Consider the following 21,064-nt stretch of genomic DNA (forward strand, 5'->3'; position numbering starts at 1 on the left):
TGGTAGGGCTGCGGCAGGTGTGGAGCCTGCGAGCTGAGATCTAGGGCACCACCACCTGCTTCGTGCGTGCGGACAGGTGTGCTGGCTGCCCCTCTGCACCCCAGCCCAGAGGTTCTGCTACTGTTAGTCCCAGAGACTTGGGGGTCTGCCGTGTGAATCAGGGTGGTTCCAGCTTTGGCTTCACCTTTCTCAGGTCGGCGATGCCTGGGACCACCCACTTGTCATCTGCTGCCCAGCTTCCAAACATGCTCTTTCTTTTGCTCTCACTCTCCTTTGCAGGGTCCACCTTAAACGCCCCCTTTCTTACCTTTCTGTGGACTTGGGGAGGCAGCGAAAGCTGGAGCGTTTCCTCTGCACTCTGTATCCAGAAGCCGCTCTGTACCCCCAGCTGGGGGCCCCGGGCCGCTGTAGCCACCCTGGCTCTCCTCAGGAGCCCTTCGGGCTCTGTCCACACCCGGCCAGTCTCTGGCTCCCCTGGCCTGGCCTGGCCCCTGCCCAAGGCCAACTCAGTCCGCTTCCTCTGCTGAGCCTCCTTGGCTCACCCATCCTGCCTAGAAGGACCGTCCTCCAAGCCCGGGCATGGGGGGCAGGTCCCGGCCACACACCCTGCCTGCCCGCCCTCCCTCAGTGCCCTGCGGGCCCCAGGTCTCCGGCCCACCTGCCTTCCCCCTTCCCACCCCGCAGGCTGCGTCACCAGGGCCCTCCTGACCAGCTCCTCACAGGCCTTGCTCTCTGACCACCCACAGCAGCCTTCAAGACACTCTTGTCCCCAGCAGGGGCCCTCCTGGAGCACTGTCCTCAGGCCCCACCCGTCTGTGGGGCACCCAAACCCATCTGTGGCGATGGCGGCCCAGCCACGCCAGGCCTCCATGGACATTGGACTGATGGCTCTCTCGGGCCTTCCTCACGGCACCTGGGTCATCCGGGGCCTCCAGCTTCCTGCCTGTTGGGCCCTTGGTGGCCAGAACAGCTGCAGTGGCATCTGGTGCTGCCTCTACAGAGACCTGGCCTCCTGGCCGCTGCTGGTACCTGCTTCCCAGCTTCCTCCCGTCCTACCACTGCAGGTCCCCAGGAGCTCCCTCCTGTGGCACGCCATCTTCGTGGAGGGCCAAGGAGGCAGCTGTCCCAAGCGGGGGCGATCCCGCCCTTTCCTGAGGCCTCTCCTCACCAGAACTGGGGAGGGCCCGGTCTCCCTCCAGGATGGGAGGCCACAAGCCTCAGCCCCTTGCCCCCAGGGGCCCTGCCTGCACCATCCTCACCTGGTCCGGGAAGCACCAACCTGTCAGGGTTGGGCGCACACTCGCCGGCCTCTGAACTTGGCCGGACCCTCATCATGGAGCGAGTGAGTGAGTGTGTCTACGTCTCCCTCCCCAGGGGGACCCAAGGTGGCCCCTTGAGGAAAAGGCAGAATCTCACTGTGTGCCCCTGGCCTCGGCCTACACTGGCATGTGGGTGCTGTATGACAGCTGCAAGAAGGAACAAGTCTTCCTTTGGATGAGATTTGGCATCTTGTCATTCCTACTGTCACTAGTCCACTTAGCACAGGCCCACAGAAGGGGCTGTCCCCTGCTGGGCCCGTGGGCAGCCATACAGCAATGCACGGTACCGGATTACTCAACAGTCAGTGCTGAACGAGAGAATGAGGACGAAAGAGCCAGCTTGGGGCAAAGGGGAAGAACGCTGGGCCCTCTGCCCTGAGCGCACAGGGCAGGGCGGTGCGGTGGAGCCGGTGCCTGAGCCCCAGGCCTGGCCGGGCACAGACCTGCTGCTCCGAGGGAGCGGTTTCCACTCTGTCAGACTAGGTGAGGCTGGGCCGGGGCTGTTGTGGCCTCCATGGCCCTAGCGTCCCTCCTGCCGTGGGGCAGCAGATGAGGGGAGTCAGGCAGCAGAGACCCTCCCTGCTGACCAGTCTGGCTACTCCGCGCTGGGCCCTGGGGCACTGGAGCCATCAGCGCGAGTGGTCTCTGGGTCTGTGCTGCCCGACACGGAGCCCGGAACTCTGACCAGCAGCTCCCCGTGGGCTCTGCTCTGCCTGCAGCTCCCAGGCCTTGAGGGAGGCCCTGAGCAGCAGGCCCAGCCTGGCCTGAGGGAGCCGAGGAGAACTGGGCCCCTGGGCCTCAGAGGTGGGGCAGCGTTGAGGGGATGGGGACGCACTTGGGGCATCTCACACTTGGGGCTCTCGGCCAGGCTGCCTGGGCCGGAGACGCTCCCTGCAGTCTTGTCCTTCTCCAAGTATCAAACCTTCAGACCCTCACCTGTCTGTCCTCATAAATACCTGGTTCCAGGAAAAGGCTCTGGGGACAGAAGCAGAAGTGGGGACGGTGGCCGTTGGGGCATCTCGGGGGTGGCAGGATGGACAGACCGCGGGAGGGACGTCACCGAGGGCAGGTGCGGTGATGTGTGTCGGGTTCCCCTCCGGCAGCCAGCGCGGCTGACGGCGGCAGAGCAGAGGCAGCTGTGCCCGGGCACGGAGCTCCAGGCACTGCGAGCGCTCCGACAAGGTGCTGTATTGAGTTTTTCTTTGAAGAAAATTCACTGTAACCGGATCAAATGAGCTCGTTAATCCTGACACCCCAGGAACAGTGCGGTGAGACAGAGGCCTCGGTCACCATGGTTTTCATCCTGGTTTCTGGCAGCTCTCGGGGAAGCCAGGCCAGGGCTGGCCAGGGAGGGGACGGCGAAGGCCGCGGTCAGGCCAGGCGGGGAAGGGAGCTGCCCAGCGGCCTCCCGCTCTGCCGGCTCGGTGGGTGCTCCGGACGCCGGGCAGGCTCTAGGCCAGGCTGGATCACAAGCAGCCTGTTTTCCCCTCCCCGGTTGGGAGGTGCCTGGAGGGCCCTCCTCCCCTCGGCAGGCCCAGGCCTGTGTCCCCACGTTCGGCTGGCACAGCTGGAACCCAGTGGGACTGCAGGTGGGCAGACACCGACTCACGTCAGGAGCGTGGACGCTGCCCCTCAGAGCGATGGCCTGGGCCCTGGGGCAGGGGATGTGGCGGGACCCACGCCTGCAGGGCCACGTGGGCTGTCAGCGGAGAGGAAGTGGGGGCAGGCTAGACACGGGCACATGCGTCAGGGTGATGGGTGAGCTCACCGTCCTGCATACTAATTACAGTTTTAATCAGCCAGAATGAGACTCTGGCATCAATCTGCCACGCAGCCAGCCCTGAATCACACTGGAACTGACAGGAAGGTTCCGGGTGGTGATCCCAGCTCAGCTCCAAGGGGTGGAGCCTGAGCAGGGACCCTGCCCTGGGTACAAGGTGCACCCTGCTGCCTGGCTTCCCAGCAGAGCCCCACACACCAGACAGCAGTTCACACTTGATTTTATTCCATGACAATGATTTTCTGAAAACCCCCATTTCCTGGGCAGAAGACGGCAGTGGGCACCAGGCAGGAGGGGGGCTGGCCGCCAGGGGAGCTGGGCCCCGCTCTGCTTGGGTCAGTGCTGGCCAGGCCTCAGCCTTCTGTCTAGCTCCAAGTCCCTCCCCTGCAGTTCGGTTAAAAACTGAGCTGCAAAAATAAAATGCAATGCAAAAATAAAAATAAAAACAAGCCCCTGAGTTGATAAAAGCCAAATTAAAAATCCCCTTTGGTGTTAACAGGTCCTATTCCTGAAAGCCAGCAGGGTGGGGCAGGCGCCTGGGCCTCAGTCGTCTGGCTCCTCAGTGGACGCCGCCTCCTCCTCCTCCTCCCGGCCCAGGAGGCTGTGGGCGCCCGGCCGCTTCAGGACAGCACTGTACTTGAGGGCCGTGGTCTCTGCCCGCAGGACCACCTCCACCAGGCTGAAGATGGTGATGACCTGCAGTAGAGCCAGGGTCGTGAGGGGACAAGGACCAGCTCTGCCTCCATCGGCTGTCCCTGCAGCCCAGTCCCACAGCCTGTGCTTGCCAGTCTGTCCCGGAGCCTGTCCAGGACTGACACCCTGGGTCTGGGGAGAACTAGGGAGCCTGATGACACGCCTGCCTGTCACACTGAGAGCGCTCGCAAGTGTCAGGAAACACAACTGGGTGGCCGGGTTGGCCTGTGGGAATGTGTCGCCCGTGAAAACTATTTCATGGTGTAAAGTCCACAGCTGTCATCAGATTCTCAGTGGGACCCCAAAAGGTCGGGACCCCAAAAGGTCGGAACCCTGCTTTAGTGGGACAGGCAGAGCTCCCGCCTCTCCCCACACTGGGTGTCCCCAAGGGAGGGAAAACGGTGCTCCGGGAGGCGGTGTGGGTGTGCTGGGGGGACCTCAGTATGGGGCCCTGAAACCCCACCCCGCAGCCTGCAGTGCTGGGGGCACCCGGAGGGACAGATGAGGGCGGAGGGGCCACCTGTGGACCAGGAGCAGGGCTCGCCAAGACATGGGGGCAGGGACACTGTGGGGTCTGACCTGCTGCGCTGGCTCCTGCTCGCTGTCCTCAGGCTCCCAGACAAGCGTCAGCTCTGGCTTCTTGCCCACCTTCTGGAAGTGGTGGGAGCGCAGGGCCAGGGCCTGGGGAGCACACGTCAGCCCTCAGGCTGCACCCCGCACCCCCCAACTTCTACCCTGGAGAGCCCCAGGCTTGGAGGCAGCCCTGTGCCCTGCCCTGCAGGGAGCTGCCGCCCGCCAGCCCAGTGCTACTGCGTGACTGGAGACGGGGACGACCCCACCCTGGCCCCTCACCTCTGGCCAGCGTCAGGGAGGCCCTGCCAGGCCACCTTCTGCTGAGGCAGTACCCGAGAATGACCATGTGCCAAGGGCTGGGACGGGAGGAGGTTCAGAGGCTCTGTGTGCTATTTGGGGGGCAGGTCGTGGGTCGGCCCAGGGATGAGAGAACTGAAGGGGCCCCAGGGACTGAGCACCACAGGGGCGGATGGCTGCGCCCCCTGCTGGCGCTGGCCGGTCAGTGCAGGTCGAGGGCTGGGCCGACTGCAGGGCTGGGCTGCCCTGGACCTGAACTTCCGTCCTGCTGGGTGAGCTTCAGGACAAGAACCATGAGGGTTTCCAGCTGGACTCAGTCCCCCCTCTCCTGTCCTGCTCCATTTTACGATCTCCCGTCTTCCAAACTACGTGCTGGGATCTGCACTGCCCCAGTACTCTGGATGTTAGGAAATTCAAGCTGAGTGCAGGGCCAGGTGCTGACCTCGCGACCGACTGCAGGGCTGGCTGGAGCCAGGCCCCTGAGCCAGGGTTGGGATGGCCCCCTAGTCCCTTTGGAGAGAACTGTGATTAAACAGTTGTCCAGGCTAGGAGTGGAGGCAGGGACAGTTCTTCTCCTTCTCTTCAGGGGTCACAGCATCTAGAGTGGCCATGGCCCATTCTCTGGCCTTTCCTCCCTCCACGTTCCTCTCAACACAGGCCCGAAGCCCGCCTGCCCTGCCATGCTGTACTGGTCCTGAAGGGGCTGTTCTCTGGTTTCCTGGGTCCATGGGGAGGAGGCCCAGGCCGGATCATGGGCCCGGGGCCCCCATCCCCAGCGGGCAGGGGCCACAAGGCGGGCCTGGTGCTGGGGAGGGGCATGGGCTCAGGGCTCTGTACCCTGCGCCACCGCCGGCCAGTGTAGCCCACAGTGAGGGTGGGGTGGAGTGTGACCCACCATAGCCTGTATCCCTGTGGTATAGCGTGGTGTGGACAGGACAGCCTGGCCTGCTCACACCTGCCTCCACGCTCCCGCCAGGCCACTCACGTTGCAGTAGATGCGCTTCTGCACCCCGTAGCGCAGCACCAGCACGTCGAAAGCTTGGTTCAGGACGCCCATCACCATGGCTTCCGACTCCAGGGGCCCACACTCCTGTAGGGACAGAGCTGCAGCCGTGGCATCTGCCAGGCCTGTCTGGGGCTCCTGGCAAGCAGGTACCCAGGAGGGGTGCGGGGACAGAAGGGGGTGAGGGGTGTCAGGTGAGAGGGCTCACCTTGACAAGGACGGCAAAGAAGAGGCCGGTGCTGAGCTCCTGCACGCGCTTGGACACCATGCGGCGGTCGTTGCAGTGGTCGGCCTGCTTCTGCAGGGCATCGGGCTCCACATCCAGTCTCTCCCTGTAGCCTGGGAAGACAGGGCCGGGCTCATGGCTGGGGCTGAGCCACGTGGCACCCTGGCCCGGGAACAGAGAAGGCCTGCTGCTGCCCAGCTCCCCGTGCTGCAGAGAGCGGCATGGTCAGCAACCTGGTGTCGGCCGTGCCCAGGGCTGGCGGGGAGCCCAAGGCAGCTTTGGCGGGACCATGCACAGATGGAGACGTTCCAGCCCAGGTCCCCTGTGCTTCGGGCAGCCCAACCTTGACCTCCATGGTCACAGTAGAGTTGCCTCCGTCCACCAGGCCACCCACTCTGATGGTGGGTGACTCTGAGCTGGCACAGGCTCACCCTGGCTGGAACCACACCCCTCACCTAGAGCGGCAGCCAGGAGCCGGTGCACCAGGACGTCGGCGAAGCGGCGGATGGGAGAGGTGAAGTGCGTGTACAGCGGCACGTTGAGGGCGTAGTGCCGGAACTGCGCCCGGTCCTGCAGCAGACCTGAGCAGAAGTAGTGCGCCATCTGCGGGGGTGGGGATAGCAGTGCTGGGAATCCTCAGGCCGCTGGGTGGCCTCTTCCCCTCAGAGACCTGCTGCACTGGCCGCCTGGCCCCTGAGGCGGGGTGGGCCTCATGCTGGCATCTCGGGGCAGCTGGGCAGGAGTTGACCCTCCCACGGCCCACTGCCGCTGAGTGACTGCCGAGCACAAGCAGGAGGGAATGGTTTCTGGCTTGCACATCCCAGGACGGGGCTGGGCTGGCTACTCGGGCTCAGGAAGTTGGGCAAAGCGTGTGGCCATGCGGGACCGGGGGCTGCGGACGCTGTCTTCTGGATGCTTAAGCAGAAGCTGGGGAGGGTGCAGGTTTTTGTTCCAGGAGGCAAAGCCCAACGCCCAAGGCCCCTTCTGGCCGGAATGGGAGGTGGGTGAGTAGGGCTGGGCTGCAGAGCCCCTGCCCAAAGCCACATGTGTGCCTGGCCCTCCTCTCAGGCCCGAGCTCACATGTGGTCAGGGCTGCCTTCAGCCCCTCTGGCCCTGTTCCTGCCCAGCTGAAGCCATGCTGGCACCCGGACCATGTGCCCCCCAGGACTCTACCCTACACTAGCCAAAGGAGGCTGTTCCCAGCCACCAGCCTCTGTCCTTCTTGTCCCCACCTCCTGACCCTCCCAGGGCCCACACACACGTCTGAGTGGAAAAGGCCCCTCTGCAGGGCAGGGGTCAGGACTGGGGCAGGAACAGAGGCTGAGCCTCTCTAGGGCCCACCCAGCACAGTCCGGCCCAGAGCCAGGGCCACAGCTCCTGATGCTGCTTGCCCTGCAGTCCCCCTGCATGCAGAGCTGGGAGCCAAGGCCACACTGCTGCCAGGAGCAAGTGAACAGGTTCCTGGCCCGAGGGCCAAGATCCCAGCCCTGTGTGTTCACTCGCTTGCTCGCTCCCTCGCACACCCATGGCCTCCCGTGCACTTGGCCAGGCGGACAGCCGGCTCCAGTTACTCCGCACACGGGCCCTGGAGCTGGCGGGGACCGGATTGGCTCCTGACCTCCACTTCCCTTCCAGCCCCTGCTGGGTTCTGGGGTATGTCAGGGCCAAGTGGAGGGGGTTCATGGCCTTCGATTTGAGCCACATTTTGGCTTTGTTATCAGCAGTGTGGCCCAGCTCCCCAGATGACCTGGGGTGAGGAGGACAAAGGGCCCTGCTTCCTCCTGGCCGGTGGAGGTGTCTCTGGGTAGGGTGGGAAGGGTGGGGACCAAGGCTTTCCCACAGGGACCAGCTGTCCCCAGGACAGCCTGGGTGTCCTGTTCAGCAGCTCATGTGGGACGAGGCACCCATCCTATTTTGTGCTCACTGCTGTTGCTGCCCCTGCCCTGTCCTGTCCCCACCCCAATTCCTGGGCTGAGCGAGCAGGAGCATCCCAGGGAGTCCAGCCCGTCTCTGCCATCCCATCCCCAGGCAAGGGTGCCTCTGAGGTCACGGGCAGGTAAGGCCAGGAGACACCAGGAGAGGGCTCCTTTCCGTGGACCTCTGGGGTGTTTTGACCTTGGAGGTGCATGGCTTTAGGAGCTAGGACACAGGGCGGAGGCCCTGTAGGGCATGGCCAGGGGGCAGTTCTGGGACCCAGGGGCTGCTGTTCCTCTCTGCCAGGCTGGCCTGGAGCAACTGGAGTGCAGGGCAGGTGGGGTCCAGCATGCACGGCACAGCCCCCTCTGCCGTGGGCCCCGATGGCTCCATTCCTACAGAGCTTGAGTTGTCAGAAGATAAGTCAGCTGAGGTCAGCTGAAGCCACCTGCTTCTCTTGAGCAGATTGAATCTGCTGAGTGGCTGAGCCCCTGAAAAATGGCCTGTCACTGTCCTGGGCTGGGCAGGCCCAGAGCTCACCTGTCAGCATCCTCAGCTCTTGCAGACCTGACAGTCCGCAGGGGAGGCTCCTGTTCCCAGGATGCTCGGCCCCCCAGGGGCTGATGCTCAGCCTCGGGAGCTGCACAGGCAGCCGGGAGCAAGCCCGCCTGTCCACCCACAAGCTGCCACCTGCCTGCAGGCACCGCCCCAGGCCCCTGGCTGGCTCCTCTTCTCTCCCATGATGGCCAGGGCAGAGTCAGCCTGGACTGTAGAGGTGGGCATGGAGGCCGAGGAGTGCTCCCTGGGGCTGGCCGCCACGTGAGACGACCCTCTCTCTTCTCCAGAATCCCAGCCAAAGACGAGATCCGAGTAGCCCTTTACACAGGGCTGCAGAGCAGGCAGCCCACAGCCAGTCTGAGCAGGGGACCCAGATCACACCTGTCCTCGGTTCTGCCTGGGAGTGGCCCCCACTCCCAGCCCAGGAGTGCTCCTCTCCCCCCTCCCCCCAGCCTGGCCCCAGCGCACAGCAGGAATGCTGGTGGCTGTGTGCACGTGGAGGTGTGGAAGTCGCAGGTCTGGCCCAGGTGCTCCTGGGACCAGGGGAGGATGGAGGCTAGGCCCCTCCTTACCTGCATGGGCCGGGAGCACATGTTGGTGAGCACCTCCTTCCGGGCCAGTGAGTACTTGTCACCTCCAAATGTTTTGGTCAGACTTTTCTAGAAGCAAATCCCAGAAACCTGTGTGATATGTGATCAGACTCGGGGAAAGGCTCTGGGGCCCTGTCACCTGCTGACCATCTAATACCCAGACCAGGGGGAATGGTCAGCATAGGGCCCAGCTCCCCCCAGATGGCTACGGGGAGGGTGAGATACTGGGCGTGAGGTCAGTCCCTTCCATGTCTAGCTGGCTGGCCTGGACAGCCTGGGGTCCAGCTCTCCAACCTAAGGCAGCTCTCTGCCCCTCCCAGGCTCAGAGCATGCCTGCGAAGAGTCTCCTTCCTGTGGGATCAGAGCCCACGCCAGGGGTTTCCCAGCCCATGAGGCTTAGCTCCAGGCCATGAGCACAGGAAAGCTCTTAGCACAACATTCCCTGCATTCCTACAATTCCAGCCCTCATGCTGAAAGCCTCTGGGCCCAAGACCCGGTCTTTGCTGGCCACAGGACCCCTGGCCCACTGGTAACCCTGCAGGGTCCCCATGACCCAGTCCCAGTGAGGAAGCAGCCCTGCTATCAGGGCCCCTGAGACGCACAGGGGGCCTTTCCCCCAAGGCCTCTCTCCTCCCCTGCAGGGGGAGACATGGCTGAAGTCGAGGGACCATGGTGGGAAGGAGAGGATGTAGACCACCTTCCAGGCCTTTCTTTTCTTTCCCTCAAGCAGGGCCTCCCCTTACCCGGCCAGCACTCACATTGAGGGCTCCTGCGGAGCTGAAGTCCATGGGCAGCCCCATCTGTTCGCAGAATTCCACTAGGTCACTGAGCATCTTCGTCTGGGGTGGGGGGTGCCGGCGTAGCAGGGCCTGCTCGGGGAAGGCGCGGTAGACCTTGTGGGCCACTGCCATGTTGGCCAAGAGCATGAACTCCTCCACGAGCCTGCAGAGGGTGGGCCGGGACGGGAGGGGACGCTGGGCTTCTGCAATGGCACTGTGCAGGCCTTCCCACGCTCCCTGCAGCTGGCCCTCTTGCACCCTTCAGGTCTTAGCTTAAGCCTGACCTCCCAGCCCCCAAATCTGCTGCCTTCCTCCGGCCAATGCCCCTTCACTCTCACCCCCATGCCCTCCCCTGTACTCATCCGTCTACACTGCCATTGTCTCCTAAGTCGTGAGCTCACTGGGCAGGGGCTCCTGGACAGCGTCTGCCTAATTCCCCGCTGCAGCTCCAGACCCCAGCAGCCAGCCCAGCCCAGAGAAGGTGCTTAACAGAGGTTTCTGTGGAAGACCAGCCTCCCCGAGCCCTCAGAGGCAGCCCAGGCCACAGGAACGCAGAGGGCCCAGCCCAGCCCTGCTCAGAGGGCTCCCTGGGGGGCTGCAGCACTGCAGACCGAGGACTCCCCATTCCCAGCAGTGCTGGGTGCCCTTTCTGCCTGGGGACTGTGTCTTGTAGGAGAGAAGCTGCCCAACTAAGGTTTCTAAGGATGAACAGGAGGGTCAGAGACATCACACGGGAAAACCCTCAATTTGAGGGCACTGCAAACATGTGGTCAGTGTGTCCAAACACCAGAGAGTCATTCTAGTTTTGCTTTATTTAGGTAGAACTAGATTGAACCATCAGATTGAATGGACATGGCTCCAGTGAAAGGACCAACATGTGCCAAGGCCCAGGGTGGAGGAGCAGGGGCCGACGGGAGATGGAGGAAGTGCGTCCCCAGAGCAGGAGCAGGCAAAGGGGAACGGCCATCACACAGCCCCCAGGTTAGCACCTCCCCACCCTCCCAGGCCAAAGCTGGGGCAGTGGGCCACGCGCTGCTTTCCCTGACCCGTGCTGGGACAAGTGGATCACACACGTGCACATGGGACAAAGCCTCTGAGGGTGGACTTGGGCGTGACCTGGTGCCATGGTGACCAGGACCCCCATGTGGGGAAAGCTGCCCCTCAGGGAGGGAGACATGGGCTATAAGGCCTCATCCAGCTTGAGAGATTCTGCCCTCCTTGCCTTCCCCAGGCTCCAGGCCGAACCCCGAGATTCTCCCCCGGAGCAGGAGTGGGCAGCAAGGAAGCTCCTGTTGGCCTGGCAGCAGCCAGAGACCTGGGATGGAACTTCTCCTTCCTGGAGGTGTGGGCGGTGCTGTGGGGTCAGCCTAGCCATTGTCATCGCCAAGCTCTTGGAGAGAAAGGCAGCACGGCGAGAGAGAGAGCACCCGCACGTGCAGTCTTCCACCCGGCCTGGGCCCGCAGGCTGTTCTGAGAGCACCCCTGTCCGCCCAGGGGAGCCCTCTGCACAGGACAAGGCCTAGGAAATGCCTGAGCAGGGCAGGCACCAGAGGAAGGGCTGGGGGCGGGCCCATTCCTGGGGAGGTTTGGCACCAGCCCTGCACGCCTGGCCCCTTGTTTGCAGGGAGTGCTGTGGGCTGGCCCACTGCTCACAGCCCACAGCAGAGCAGGGTTACAGCTGGGGCACATGACCTCGAAGAACAGGCCTTACCTGACCCTTTGACCACACAAGAAACCAGCATGTGGAAGGAGGAGCTTCCCAGCTCCCCTGGGTTGCAGAAATAGCCTTTTAAGTGGCCACCCTGCAGCCCTCCCCTTCACGTGTCCTTGTACACGTAACTAACCACTGAAAACCCTTGGGTTCAAGGACCTGTACCAACCACCAAGGCTGCTAAGCCCACGTTCAAATCCTTCTGCTGTGGGACCTTGACCATGTCACAGACCTCATCCCAGCCTGCTTATTCTCAAATGTAGGACGGGGTGACAGTGGCAGCTGATCACATGGCTGTCCTGCAGCAGATGGAAATTCACATGTTGAAGGACAGACCCAGTGCCGGGGTGGCCACGTCCCTCAAGTGACAGGTGCTGCTCTCACCTCATCCCACCTGCCCCCACATGGCCAGCCTGGGTTCTTCCCCAGGTGCCCTATGATCCCCATCCCTGCCAGCGATGCCCCTCCCTTGCCCCTTTCCTTGCTGCTCTTGGGTCGCCACGTCCTGCCTCACACCACAGGACCCTTCTTATTTGATTTTCACATTTAGATCATGTCAACCCAAGAGGAGTCCCAGTTCCTGCTCAAGAAATGTCTCATGGGATGTATTCTGTGACCCTGGTCGCACCATCATCACCAAGATGCTTCAGATGCCCACGTTCATGCTTCGTCAACTCACTCAACAAAGACTACTTTGTGCCAGGCACGGTTCTAGACTTTCCTCCCCATGCAGCCGGGTATCCTTGTGGGCAGGGAGCACCAACTCTGCTCCTGGTCTCCAGCCCAGCTGGGGGCTTGGGCGAAGAGGGAGCACGGTCAACCCCAAGGCTGACCCTGTGCTGCATTTCTCAGTGCGGCCGGCAGGGGGCAGCATGGCCCCATAGCAGGCTTTCGGGGAAGCCGAAGGCTAAGGAGCGCCACCAGGCAGGCCGGGTGAAGGAACAAGGCTGCGCTGGGCGCTCTGGCCTGTCCCCCAACAGCCCAGCCCACAGGGCCAGGAACTGGGCTGGGCCACCCTCCTGCTCCCAGTTCCTGCAGGGGCTCTCCCGCCTCATCTCTCATGATCTTCAGTAAGGACAAGGACAAGAATGGAAGGGAAGGGACAGGGAGGGGGTGGGGCTGAGCTGGGAGCCCCAGGGCGGCAAACCAGATCCAGGCAAGCTGCTTCTCCAGTGACTCTGCTACTTGTCCTCACCGGACCATAGCACAGACCCACAAGTCACCCTTGGTCTCCTCAGAGGAAAACAAGTGCACTCTTGGTAACCTTGCACATAGAGCCTGTGAAGGTGCGGATGCAGAGCCCGACCTGGGCCAGGTCCCCAGGTGTGACTGGGTCTCCATATCCCTCTGCAGCTCCTTCCTGGGCTGGGAGTAGGAAAGCACCTGTGGAACTCTGGCCAAGCACATTGGGTGACATCGACCATTAACCCAGACAAACGTCAAGTCACCGAATACAGGGATGGCACAGCAGGAAGTCCTGATTCTCTGAGCGCAGACAAGGCTCATTAGTGCTCTAGGACAGCTGTAGGGACTATTTCCCCAAATCCTATCCTCAAATCTTTCTCACACTACAGGTGGCAGAGGGAGAGCAGAGAGCCAGGCCGCTGAGCAGAGGTGAGCAGAGGCAGGGCCTGGCGAGGGCTCTGGCAGTCATGTCTGCAGGGGGTCAGAAGGTGGGTCTGCAGTGGAGTCAGGGACCTGGACGGCCAAGGCCAAGCTGAGCCACCAGCAGCCAGAGTTCCGCTAAGTGCAGGATGCACTGTCAATAGTGGGCCCAGGCACCAAGGACAGAGAAGGGAGGTGGGAAGTGCAGGGGTGGGGTGGGGGGAGGCAGTGTCACCACCCTCATCTGGGGCCAGCATGAGGTCCCCCTCACGGGGCTCCACAGCGGACGCTGCTTCATCCATTCCCTGCATCAGCCAGCAGGGGGCCCCCGGCACCTTCCTCCTGCAGGACCTGGGACGTGGCAGCACAAGCTTAGAACCCAGGGACTTCTGGGCAGGAAGGAGTCCTCCAGTGTATAAAGTCCAGCCCTGTGCCCTGAGGTCCCAGGGTCCCTGGGCTCCCCCTCTGTGTTCCTTCCTTAGCCACAAGCTAGGCCTGGGCTGAGGGCTTCATCAGCCAGGGAGAGGCACAGGTCCTGAGGGCCTGCAGGGCCACCGAGGGGGCTCCGTAGCTGACCCTGTCCCAAGCCCCTATCCTGGGTCTCCTCCCTCTCCTGGGGGTGGGGGAAAGGCCGCGTGCATAGACCCAGCAGCCAAGCTTCGACGATGCCCCAAGCTCTTCTGGATGGTCAGGAGGGGCCTCTGAGAGCAAACTCCACACCCTGGGGTATGGGAAGCCCAAAGAGGGCAGCGTGTGCCTCAGGGCTGCTTGAGGAGACAGAGCACTGCCCCTTGCCCTGGCCTCAGCATTGTCCCCTGCTCCGGGCACCTGCCCTATGCAGGCCATCTGCTCCCCCAGCCACAGCATCGCCCAGGCATGAGATCACTGGGCCTTGCTGGGGAGGCACGAGCTGGGACTCAGCCACTGCCTGACAATTGCTGTACTAGGGGCTCGGGAGTGGCTGCCAGCCAGGATCACCTTCCAGAACAGCAAGCCAAGCCCTCGGAGACGGGGCCTCGGTCCCAGCCTGGCATCTGCTGAGCATCTGGAGCTGGGCTCCACGGGGCCCCACTACTCTGGAGGTCTGGGGCCGGGCCGCGCTGTGACGGATGGCTGCAGGGCCAGGACCTGAGCTCCTCCGTGCTCATTCGCAGCACCCTCCTACCTGGTCTGGGCCTCCAGGGTGCAGGAGGGGCAGGAGAGGGACAGGTGCGGGGCTCCATGTCCCAGAGAGCAGTCAGCGAGCCCCTCACCCGCCATGGCAGAGAGTAGGGAAAGGCCTGAGACACCTCCACACAACATACACATACCCCACGCTGCAAGGTGACAGTGGGCTAGAGCAGCGCTTCCCAAAGTGTGTTAATGCCACACACAGATGAAATGTAAATATACATTTACATGCTGAGGCTCTTTTTTTTTTTTAAATCACAAGACATCCTTTGTTACAGGAGGGGGCTGGTGGGGGCAGCATTCCTGCTACCTGAGGATGTTTCTGTCATGTCTTAAAGGGTGATGTCTGAGAAAGCCTGCTCTCGCCCTAGCGGGCTCAGAGAGTGGGTGACAGACATAGGCCAAAACATCTGCCCTTTCTGAGCAACGCTTTCTTTCACAACTGCCAAGCAACTGGGCACGAATGTCTCTCTGCTTACCTAGGGGACGGTGGCTCTGTTTTGTTAGTCAGGACCTGGTATGTCTGCAGCTAGGAAAGTCCTCTGTTGGTGTGGTTGGGGTGCAGGGTGTCCTGGGGTTAGGTTTCTGCCCTTTACCTCTCCCGATCCTGCCTCCTTCCTGTGTCCCGTGTGCACAGGCCAGGCCACCAGGAGAGGCAAAGAGACAGGGGTCACCATTCAGCAGCGTGCCCACAATCCCAGCGCTGCCACTCCCTAGCTGTGTGATTTCAGACAAATTTCTTACCCTCTTTGAATCTTAATTTGCTTACCTGAAAAATAGGGATGTAATGTGTAAGTGCCTGGCCTTAAATAATTACATTATCGCATATAGTATGGTATGACTGGCCTGGGTGCTCCATCTCTAGGACTTGGGCTAAACACATAGCAAGGTTTCTGGAAGCTTCTCTTGTCCACCCACCACAAGTCTACCACCCTTGTCCAGACCTCCATCTCTCTCTCTTTTTTTTAAAAATCACAGGACATACTTCGTTACCAACTGGCTTGCCTACTTCTAGTCATGCTCTACTCCATGTTTTTTTGTACCAAATCTGGTCACATCCCTCTCCTGCCTAAAGGCCCTCAGCATCTCCCACTGTCCTCAGGACAGTTCCAACTCCTGGGGAATGAGATCATATGTCCTAGGATCACCTCTCCCTTCTCCACTGTCACCTGTCCTGTCCCCTGTCCTGCACACCCTAGCCACATGGAGTTTTGTGGCCCTTCTTGCTGCTGTCCTGGGGCCTAGAGTCCTGGGCCACTCTTCTCCCATCTGTTTCTCGGCTGTCGCTCCCTCTGGGAGGGCAGTGTGAGGGGCTCCTGGAAGTGCTTCATGGTGCCCCATCCTGGCACTTAGCCCTACAGGACTGTGATGGCCTCTGTGATCAAGGGCTGTATCTCTTCCCGCCCCCGTGTCATGTGTCATGGGCTCCAGTCCCAGTGCAAGTACTCAGTGCATCTGTGCAGAATGAAGGACTCCTAGGATGGGGCACACCAGGCTCTAGTTCGGGAGTCAGAAGGGCTGGGTCCCTGTCCCCAGTGCCCCTTTCTGCATGGCACACAGCCCTTAGCCATCTGCTTCTGACCTTGACACTTGCTGCCAGGCGCATTGATAAGGTCAACCTCTGCCTGAGTGAGCTTGTTCCCAACCAGGGCCAGAGGCAGCCAGGGCCGTTTCTGGCTCTTTCCTCCCCATTCACCACGGGGCTACGGAGCACCACCCTGCACCTCAGACAGGACGGTGGCAAGGTATTCAAACAACCCAGAGCTGCAGGCCTCGCCCTTCAGAGCCTGGCATTTGTGTTTCCCTATTCGCTCTCTTTTCATCCTCAAGCCTCTTCTGAGCTGCTGCTGTAGTCTAACTGCTCTACGGAGGCGCGGGTGCAGCCTGGCGCCCAGCCTTTTCCGTACACCTGCAGCATAGAGTGTTTTCACCCTTTTCTGTGAGGGGCAAAGCCTAACGTGTGAAAAGGAAAGGGACTGGCCCCAAGTCGCACAACTCCCCAAGCAGCGGTCAGTGTGCCCTCGAGGCCCTGTTGCCTCAGTGATGTCCGGGCACTGCTGCCACCAGAGGGCCTTGGTCCTGCCCTCTAGGAGCTCCCACGGGGGAGGTGTGCCCACAAGTGCAAGATTAATTCCAAGAGATGGCAAGGAGGACAGAGATATTTTACACAAAAGGGATGAAATAGCAAAGGCGTGGAGGAGGCAAAAAAAAAAAAATCAGGCACGCTTGGAAATTGAGGCATCAAGGGAAGGCTGCACCAGGGGGAGACACGGGAGGGGTGTGGGGACTTAAGGACAAGGGATGGACATTGCAAAGGAACTTTAAGAAGGATGCAGTAAGGGTTGGAGGCAGGGACCAGAGGCAGGGCGCAGTTAGGATGAAAACTTTCATTTGCAAAATGGAGAGAAAGGAAAGGAGAAAAGAAAGCTGAGCTGCCTAAGGCTTGCAAGCAGCAGCTGAGGGCCAGAAGGGAGAGCAGGGCCAGAGGCAACAGAGGTGTGCGGGAGGGAGCCAGCGTGAGGGGCTGGAGCAGCAGCTGTGGCGGGGGAGGAGGGCAAAGGTGGAGCTGAGCAGGTGGTCCCCAGCGCAAATGCTGCTGCAAAGAGGAGGAGGGGCTTGCTAAGGGCCCTTGGATTCGGCCAGTAGGAGCAAGCAGCAATGGCGGTGGGGCTGGGGAAGCTGACTCAGAAAGCCAGGACGACGGAAGGAGGGAGGCTGCTGAGTGTGGACAACTCTCCCCACAGTTCCCAGTGAAGGAGGCTCGAGTTCGCCTGAGGGGAGGGTGAGGGACCTCTGTACATGGTTCCTGGTTGCTGTTTGAAGGATCCCAAAGGCAGAGAAGCTCCTCAGGGGGAGCCAGCAGCATGTGGGGGAGGAGGAGGAAGAGGAAGAGGAAGGGGCTCTTCAGGGAGGAGGCCTGAGGTCGCATCCTGAGGGTGAGCCAGTGAGCTCACAGGTGGGAGGCCTGGGTGGTGTGGGGGGTGATGAGGAGACATGTCTGAGCGGGCCCTGAGGAGGGCCCTGCACGGTGCCCACAAGCCATCTGTCCTGACCGTGATCCCCACAGGAAGGGTGGGCCATGGTCGGCACACGCTGCTTCCTTACAGCATCCTGGGGGCCACAGGGCTTAGTTCTACGCAACATCACAGCGGCCATGAGGGAAGAAGAGCCCTGCCTAGATCAGACAGCCAGCCAGGGGCAGAGAGGGCTACATCCACATTTCCTGGGCACCTCGTCCAGCACGTCCTGAGGGCTCAGGGCAGATACTGGGCCCCCAGCAGCTCCAGAAAGGAGGAGACAGGCTGGAGGGTGGATGGGTAACCCTGGAGCCCTGGCCTGAGGAAGTATCTTTTCCAGTCCGCTGCCTGTCAGGCCAACACGGACAGTGGTCACACAAAGGCCCAAGAGCCCGGACAGCCTCGCTGGGTGGACCCGGGGAGCAGACAGGTGTGGTTCAGATCAGGTCAGCTCTGGGCTGGCCACACCACAGCTGGCTATCGTCCCTTCCCCTGGAACTCGGTGGCTCTGACAGTGGAGGGAGGCTACACACAGGCAGGCCTCCCCCAGCCCAGGTGTGGCGCTGACGGCAGGACCCACTGCGCATCCAGCCTGCTCAGGCCTGGCCCTCAAACTCCCGCGCCTCTGCCCTTGCACCCTCCGCCCTGCCTGGCAGGAGAGGCTGGGTGTCCAGAGATGTCTGGTTTCCAGATCTATTTTAGCAGCTAAATGATGAGAAACTCACCCCACCCCTTCCTTACCCAGGTCACTCAGAGAGTGGCTTTGGGAACGATTGGGAGCCTAGCTGGGGTAGGGTCGGGGGTACCGCTATTGCCCAAACTGAAAATGCATCCATTTTCAAAGACCAAAGCCAAGTTCAGGGCGAGAGCAGCCTCTTCTGCCCTCAGCCACCAGGGCCCTTGTCACACTCTGTGGGTGCCTCCTGCTAATGGAATTAGGCCGCTCACAGAGATTGTTCAATTAGCTCTCGGTGAAAACTGCTAACTTGGAAATTTGATAAGAATCGCTCCCAGCCGGTTTCGCATTTGTTTGTTCCGAAGACCAGATTTGCCCCACTTGGGCGGTCCCTGCTGTGGGCTCAGGAGCCCTGGGGCTCCGCGGTGGCCGTGAAGGCAGCTGCTGGGCCTGTCACGGGAGCTGCACACCCAAGCTCGGCCCCTTCTCCACGGCTGAGCCGTCTGCAGGCACAAGTGGCGGCCACCCGCGTGCAGGACCTGCTGCTTCCCCGCAGCCGCACATCGAGTGCAGTGTGGTGAGACTGCAGAGCCCGGGGAGTCAGCAGTCTGTGGGCACCAAACTGCCGGCTGTCGGAGGAAAGCTGAGAAGATGGCTGCAGCTCTGTCCCAGGCCAGGCCCGGGCCGGGTGGCGTTGGTGGTCTGGGAGCTCCAAAGTGGGAGCCTGGGGAGAGGAAGCCACAGGCAGAGACGCCGGGCCGCTGGGGGGTGGTCCGGAGGAAACGCAGGAGACCGACCGAGGGGCGCCCACCCACAGCCGGCCGCACCCCCCCACAAGGCCTGCAGCGCAGGGTGCTGTGGCCGTGGGGCCAACACCACGTCACAGCTCGGGCCTCTCGCTGACCCCTCTGCTCCTGGGCTCGCGGCAACCTGCTGAACATTTTGGACGTTCCCACGAAACCGCAGGGAAATGAATGGGGCCTAGTTCACAGGCATGGAAAACCCCAGAGGAGAAGGCCTCGGGAGCCAGACATAACAGGCCCTGCGGGTGAGGCCGGGGCCAGGTTTCCTACCCCGGAGGCTAAGCCACTGCAGGGCCTTTCTATAGGTTCAGCAGGCGGGCCCTGCCGCGGCGAGGCACGTTCAGCTGCTTGTTTTTCTAGCGCTAAAGGAAGTCTCTAGAGGCTAGGCATCCAAGTCTGGGCCCTCAGGCCCTGCCAAAGGGAGGCCCAGTGGCTGCGGGTGAGTGAGTGTGTGGGGGAGTGGGGGGGGCTTGCTCTGAGCAGGGCTGACAGCGCAGAAAGCCCTTTGTCAGCGCAAAGCCAGCCCAGAAGCCTCACTCCCTGCCCAAGGCTCGGGCTCTGCTGGTGGAGGCACGGGGCAGTGGCCCGGCTCCTAAGCAGAACCAGGTGGCAGGCTGTGCTGTGCCGCTCTGCCCAGCAGGATAATTATGGCTTCCTGGCTCCATTATGGTTGACACTTAAGCCTTTCTCCACTTCCAGCTGCTGCCCAACTGGAAGTGGAACCGCTGACCCAAGGAGGTGTGGCGAAGGCACATAAAAGCCTGGCCACCTGGGGGAGCCCCCGCAGTGCTCCCCAACAGCTCTGCTGTCCTGCTTGGCTCCCTGCCAGGGGTCCCCTTCATGCCCCGGCAGTGGGGACTGGCTCTGTTGCCTTGGACCAAGAGCGTGGACAAGGTCAGTGGAGGCCGGCTGGGCCATCACGGACTTCAAGAGGGATTGACTTTGATTTTAAAATTAGGCTTTGGCACTGAGGTATTCAAGGGAGAAGGGTGTTCTGGAAAGCACGGTCTTTTTTCCCTCTGTGTCCGGTATACACACATACTCTCACAGGCACACAGTCCCAAGGACAGCTAGATAAGAGAGATGAGACACAGGGCCCTGGGAACTCAGGCAGCTTTGCTGCTGCAAATTAGAGCATGCTCTGCTCATCTCAGAAAGGAGCTCTTGTCCCCACAGCTGCTGGGGTCAGGTCCCCTTCCGCTCGGCCACCACCCTGGCCACACCACCCCTACAGGCTGCAAGGAAACAAGAGTGCAGCTGCTGTCTAGGGCTGGGCTTTCTGCACTTTGTCATCCACTCTTCGAAATCCTTTGCATGGGGATGGGACTGTCGGTCCTAACGTGCACAGAGGGAGACTGTGTCTCTGGGAAGCCACAGAAGGTGACCACATAGCCCCCAAACCGGAGTGTGGCAGGGGCTGGATCTGGAGACCGCTAGGTGCTTTGCCAATCCAGGCCCGTCCACGTCTCACAAACCAGTCAGAATTCTCATTACTCACAGGGGCCTGGGGTCGGGGCTCGGAGAGGTTGCCTGCCTCCCCGAAACTCACAGACAAGAACCACAGATGGCCCATCCACTGCTTTGCCCTCAGCTGACCCTGTGTCACCTGCTGGAAACCTCTGAGGATGAGAAGGCAGCAGGGCTTTTCACCAGCACCCGCCCAAGAGCTCTGCTGACAGTTGGGTCTCACGCTGGCGCCTGGGGGTGGGGCCCACGTGGGGTCTGCCACTTCACTACCGTCCGTTCTCTTCCTGACTTCCAAGGGCACTTCCTCCCCTCAGCCAGGGCTGCAGCAGGTACAGAGTCAAGGGTCACTGATCTCTTCCTGCCCAGGAAACCTCTGAGGGATGACGAAGCCTTTCCCCAAGGCGGTGCTTGGCTCCTGGGCCTGAGGCTGGCCACGTGGCAGGCAAACATGCTTGGCCACCTTTTGCCAACCACTTGGCTGCATTGGGACACTGTTGCCACCTTGGAAGCCTGTTTTCAGGCCCCTATTTTGCCTCTGCCTCTCTCCTGCTGCTGGTGGGACAAAGAGGACAGAAACAGGACCTAGCCCCCTGCTGCCACCTGCCTATGAAAGATGGCTTCCGTCCAGCTGCGCTGAGGCTCGGGCCCCTTTCGTGTCTCAGAGTTGTCCTGAGATGAGCACAAGTGCTGAGCATGTCTGTTCTCACTGCTCTTCTCATCAGCAGCTGGAGGCGCCAGGTTTGCAAATGCTCCCCGCCGCCCCAAGCCCCTGAAGATGTGCTGGGCCACTGGGTCAGGATGACAGGGCAGAGTGGGCCATGGGGCACGGCGGCAGGATGGGGAAAGCCCCACACCCCTCAGACACCTTGTTCTGACAGCCCAC

General features: G+C 61.6%; 1 protein-coding gene across 4 annotated transcripts in view; it reads right to left on the bottom strand.

The window, feature by feature from the left end:
* Positions 1–3,303: 3,303 nt before the first annotated feature.
* Positions 3,304–21,064, bottom strand: part of DIS3L2 (DIS3 like 3'-5' exoribonuclease 2) — a 307,510-nt gene continuing 289,749 nt past the window's right edge. For all 4 annotated transcript variants that reach the window (XM_045559637.1, XM_045559638.1, XM_045559640.1 and 1 more), the window contains 7 exons: positions 9,712–9,895; positions 8,936–9,022; positions 6,347–6,494; positions 5,874–6,004; positions 5,648–5,752; positions 4,372–4,473; positions 3,304–3,795 (listed from right to left, as the gene is read on the bottom strand). In XM_045559637.1, the coding sequence (XP_045415593.1) occupies positions 3,643–3,795; positions 4,372–4,473; positions 5,648–5,752; positions 5,874–6,004; positions 6,347–6,494; positions 8,936–9,022; positions 9,712–9,895 (910 nt within the window). In that variant the 3' untranslated portion in view covers positions 3,304–3,642. The remainder of the gene's footprint in view (positions 3,796–4,371; positions 4,474–5,647; positions 5,753–5,873; positions 6,005–6,346; positions 6,495–8,935; positions 9,023–9,711; positions 9,896–21,064) is intronic.

The sequence above is a fragment of the Lemur catta genome, chromosome 8 (genome assembly GCF_020740605.2).
Source record: "Lemur catta isolate mLemCat1 chromosome 8, mLemCat1.pri, whole genome shotgun sequence".
Classification (NCBI taxonomy): Eukaryota; Metazoa; Chordata; class Mammalia; order Primates; family Lemuridae; genus Lemur; species Lemur catta.